The following is a 5,527-nucleotide window of genomic DNA, read 5'->3' on the forward strand; positions in this document are numbered from 1 at the left end:
GCAGTTCTGAAGGCAAAAGGGGGTCCAACCCGTTACTAGCATGGGGTACCTAATAAAGTGGCCGGTGAGTGTATAGTCTCATATCACAAATCGGTATAATAATGACATATTACCCAGGCAGCTAGATGAAGGTCTGGCAATGCGAGATTGTACTTTCTTGAAAAAACTTTCAGTGGTTTCCTAAAAACAGCTTGGTAGTAGCTTTTACCAAATGTTACTTATACAGAAGTGAATACTGCATTTGTTGGGGACTATTTTCAGCAGTGGCTTGATACACATATTGATGCTCTAGTCTAGTGAGTATTTACAGCATGAACAGACTTATCCTTTGAAATCCCTTCAAGATTAAAGTTTTCCTCCATTCTTTGATATGTAAACTTACAAAAAGGATGTTGGCATGTGATTAGGAACGGAGAAAAGAGCGGTCATCCACAATGCATTTTCTCCTCTAACTGCAATGTCGGAATATTTGCTAAAGTTTTGTATGCTGATTATCCAAAGACATTTTTCTGTCATTATTTCAGATTCGGGCTGCCAACCTCAGTGGAGACTGCTCCTTTAGCAATGAAGTATCCAGATTCAACTTCGGCTTGAAGGAGCATCATCAGGTACCTGCACTGGAATATATGTACCTTTTTTACTGGCAGGTCAGGTTTGTGTCTATAATCTAACTCTTCACACATTATTGTTTTCCCCGGGACAGGAGTGCGTCCGTGGCCGTGCCCTTCGCTCCATACTAGCTGTGAGGAAAATTAGCCGAGAGGAAGCAGAGAAAATAGTGGATGAAGTCTTTCACACGTGTTTCAACGACCACGAACCATTTGGAAGAATCCCGCACGACAAGAAGGATGCTGGCTTTGCCTACAGAGATTATAACAACAGAGATCGATATTATGCAAACCTTTAGTGTCGTCACATTCTCATTAAACTCCCAAGGGTGCTCTGACTGGCAGCGATGCTGATGAAGCTTTGCAATGCCAGGGTCAACATAAAAGCCTCAACAGAATGACAGTGTGTTGAAAACGATCAAAGCCTTTCATAAGGGATTTTCAGAGAATAATGATTTGTCCTTGGAACATGAAGATACAGTACATTTCATGTTCTACCTTCATTTTTATACTAATTCTGTATGAAGGGAGTCATTTTGCTGTGAGGGTAAATTATTAGACGAGGCCCCATTCAATTATTTGTCATTCATTTTTATTTGATCAATGGGTGCTTTTAAGGAAATACAGGATTACATTTTTGTCCATCAATGTTTGCTGTTAAAATCTGTTGATGACAAACAAGGATGTATTTTTCTGTTTGCTCTTCATCTTGTTGCCACATTGACCTCCAATCATTTCTTGTAAATAGAGCTAATAGTGCTTAAATTAAACCGAATCAGCTTGTGTTTGAATAAAAGTTTGATTCCTCAGAGAAAGTAAGTTATTATGGAGTTATGTTTGACCTTGGCCCAAAATGTTTGAATTCATGACTTGCCAAAGAAGCATAAGTATGCACATTGCTGATTATAACACATTAATGTCTAATCCCGAGAGAGGACTCTTCAAATTAACATGTGAGGCAAGTTATATGAGTAAAGTGAGAAAAGTTCTTTCACAACAATACTGTCAACTTTGTTCACATCTGCGCCACGACTGTAAAATGTCACCGCTGACATCTTTATTGGACATTAGCATTTAAAGAATCTCGTATCCCTCCGCAGAGATTAATGAGGGAAAAAGTTATAAGGGAATTAGCCTCATAATCCCCCTCCCTCCCCTCCTCCTCTTCTGCCTATCTAAAAGACAACACCCTCTGCATCATAATCACAAAGTCACTTGGTGTGTCTGCTGTTGGAGTGTAATATGCCACTTATCTCAACAGGCTCTTAGAATACACTGGAAGAACGCGAGATGAGCGTGGGCTCGAACAACAAGGAGAGTGGGTGGGATGACGAGCAAAGAAGATTAGGTTAATTTTAGAAGCTTAACAGAGAAAATAATGAACAGCTTCTAGGCAGTGGGATTAATGTGAGACAAACAAGAAAACAAAAAGAGGGAATGATATTTGGATTTGTGCACTGTCATACACCCAAGTAGGCTAAATAAAGAAATCATACAAAAGAATTACTGCTGGAATTGTGCACGTATCAAATGCTAGCTACAAAATACATTTGATACAATTAGACATGCTGAACAAGAAAGTTTAATTTCATGCTCTCGTACTGAGTTCAGGACTGTAGCTAGGATTTAAGAAGCACAGAGTCCAAGTCCTTGCAGCAAACCCATGTTTAATCTCATAGAAATGTATTCGGTGTAAAAAAAGAATGGAATAGAATTAGCTGTTAAAATAACCAACATGTTAACGTTGTGAATTAAAGAAGTGTGACTTGCTCCAGGTTGCTAAAATTGCTTAGTTGCCATTAACTACAGAGGATGTAACTTCAGTGCCCTCAATGATAGCTGCGGCCCTGCTTTTTTAATCTGATAATCTCTTTTCCTAACCATATAACAAAGTGTGTTTGAGAGACAACTTTAAGTGCAACAAACTGTCAACATACATTATTGACTTATAAATGTCTTACAGCAAACATGTTAGCAAACTGTTGCTATTTAAACATCCAGCAAACATGGATCAACATTAGCTTTCATTTAGAGTTGTGTTTCAGGCCATAAAATGAATGATAGTGGGATATTATCGCTTAGCTCTGTTTTGGTCTCTACCAACACCTCAGAGGAATATCTGCCTCTTTAGCTGACAAATGCTTCCCTTTCTTCACAAACTACTAGCTAGTTGCTACTACTGAGCTAGCTTTGTCTGTCATTCGGCGCTGTGCATACTGAAACAATGAACTAAAAGATGCTAAATAAAAAGCAATATGTGTTGGTTTCAAATCACACAGTCATTTAATAAAAACATATTGAGTAGCGCAGTTTATAAGTATAATTACATTTTTTGTATGAAGCAGGATACAACGAAACAACCTGTGCTTTTTACTAAAGAAGACAAGACATCAGAAATACTTAAGTCTATGTTCAAGCAATGAAATGTAGTTATAGTAATGCATCTCTGCAACATCCATTTGATTTGACATTACCAATGCCCCAGCTGCTTATTGTGGAGCAGCAATAGTTTCCTCATTCATGGCTGCAGTACTATCTCAGTCCATTGGGTGGCAGTTTTGGCCAATAATCCTTATCATCAGAACATCCCATCCAAACTTGAAAAGAAAGTGCCTTTACTGTTTTATTGATACATATAATTGAATCCATTTAATTGAGTCCTGTTCCAGGTGAATGTTGGACCTTTTATGAGCAGAGAAGGGTGCAGTAATGAAGTTTGCCACTGCGAAGAGTGACGACTTTCATTATTCCCTCTATTTAAGCAGGCAGCACCCACTGCGATCTAATTAGGATGCTCCAGCAACACTGAAATCCCTTCACTAATCTGCTGTAGGACAATACGTTAACCCAGAGAGCACTAATGAACTCATCTCATTAATTACAATAATGCCAGATTTAGTTGTAGCGTGCAGGGGCAATGAAGTGCGAGGACACCCACGTGCCTTCGTGAAGTTTTAAGGTGTCTGTTCTTCACGGGGGTGGAGATGATAATAAGTGACTGCTGAATTATTTAGCTGTCCTAAGATATTAATATTTCCGGCCTTATTTTATGAAGAAGTCCATGCATGTTTCTGCACAATGCATTTTTTTTTTTGAAAATGAAGTGTAAGTGATGAGCTTGGGGGGAAAAAACGTATGTCACACACATTTGCTTCTCAAGGACTTTGCAATGAACAAGTTGAAAAGAAAGAAGCAGAGCTGGGGAAAAAGCTGGTGACCATGGCATCCTTTTGCCAAGATTTTGTGTCCCATCTCTAACACTCTGGGGAAACACTTGAACAAAGAAAATATATTGAGTCCAGTCGCCTGTTCTTTAGCCCGAGGAGAACAATCATATTCAGCAGATTGAGGACAAGAGTGCATATCTAAAGATGGCTGCCGTGAACCTTGTTTTATCAGCTGACATCATGGGCCCTATCTTGCACCCAGCGCAATTGACTTTGTACACCGATGCATGTATCAGTCCTATTTTGCACCGGATGCACGGACAGCGGACTTTTCCCTCCACAGAAAGGGGCGGTTCAGCAAAAAGAACAGGCGTGTTCCAGCGCAAAGGTTTCTTAGTGCTATTTTGCATTTTCAGAAAACAATTCCGCCACAGACTCAATGCTTCTCTCATCTCACGGACCCAGCAGTGCCCATTTTAACAAAACCATACATAATTACAAGGAAGATTGGACCTTGTTTTACATAACTTTTCCATGAATCTTGGATGTGTTAATGACCTAAATGAGGAACTATTAGAGGAATTAAGGCGATGTGATCTTGAACTGCATGTGCCGAGGAGAAATCGCAGAGTTGCATTGTCCATAGTGAGGTAATCTCGGTTTAATGTTAGACTACATTTCAAAAACATCACCGTGCATACGTACCCTTGTGATTCAGTGAGAGTGAGCCAAAAACGATGGAAAGGATGTTTTTTGTGACATTTCTTTATTTACATTTTCTCCAAAAGAAAAATCAATAGCAAACGTTGGTCTTCTCGGCTGTGAACTGCTCCTGGTGTGCACCCATGGATGTATTAAGAGCGTACACCTAGAACATCCACCATTAATAGTAATCCACCATGGAAAATGGCGCCTGCTTTTAAAGGGAATGTGAAATAACGCTCTAATTGGTTTATTGCACATTACACCCAAACCACACCTATGAGTAATGTACTGTAAGTACTTCAGACCAACCCATTTTGGATTTTGAGTCATTTATCCGGCTGGCACAATAGCACCAGTGCCCAAGATCCTCCCACAAAGCTACTGGCTTTGCGATTTGATACTTGCGTTTCAGGGTCGTTAAAATAGGGCCCCATATCTGAACACAGATACATGAGGATAAATACCCGGAATGAGAAGAATAAACAAAACATGAAAAAGAAATAAGAGTATATAAGTACAGTTAGCTAGTAGAAGTGATAGCAGAGTTAGCATTTTAGCCTTGTAAAATCAGTAGAATAGTAGACTGGCTATTATTATCACTACCTAAATTAAAGGATTAGTTTGACAAGCATGAACTTTATAGACTTTTTAGGTTAAATCCAACAACGACCAGTGTGTATCCATGCCAACAGATAGCATTTATTGTACTTAATACTGTGCATGTGGGACTTTGGGGTGTGATATTATTAATAAGGTAGTTAACAGTTGAAATCATTAGAATTCACAGCACAAATCCTCTGGAGGCAAACCTTCCAACCTGACAATTAACTTCCCCAGCAGGGGAGCACTGTTTGAGACTCTGGTGGGGGTGGGGGTGGCATGTATATCAATTAATTATGCATGCAAGTTGAGGATTAATTAAGGAGGTGTTTAAAGTCGGCAGAGATCCTCTTTGTATAATTTTCAGTAATTTAAACAAACTTTCTCAAAAGCAACTCTCTCAAAGCAAAGCCAGTTCTAAAGTAATGGTTGGGGGGGGGGGGGGGG

General features: G+C 39.4%; 1 protein-coding gene across 1 annotated transcript in view; it reads left to right on the top strand.

The window, feature by feature from the left end:
* atp23 (ATP23 metallopeptidase and ATP synthase assembly factor homolog) overlaps window positions 1-1,416 on the top strand; it is a 6,714-nt gene extending 5,298 nt beyond the window's left edge. Inside the window, exons 5-6 of the mRNA XM_034863503.1 lie at window positions 525-608; window positions 704-1,416. Of these exons, the coding sequence (XP_034719394.1) occupies window positions 525-608; window positions 704-907 (288 nt within the window). The 3' untranslated portion in view covers window positions 908-1,416. The remainder of the gene's footprint in view (window positions 1-524; window positions 609-703) is intronic.
* The last annotated feature ends 4,111 nt before the right edge of the window (window positions 1,417-5,527 follow it).

Source organism: Etheostoma cragini, chromosome 23, assembly GCF_013103735.1.
Source record: "Etheostoma cragini isolate CJK2018 chromosome 23, CSU_Ecrag_1.0, whole genome shotgun sequence".
NCBI classification, from domain to species: domain Eukaryota; kingdom Metazoa; phylum Chordata; class Actinopteri; order Perciformes; family Percidae; genus Etheostoma; species Etheostoma cragini.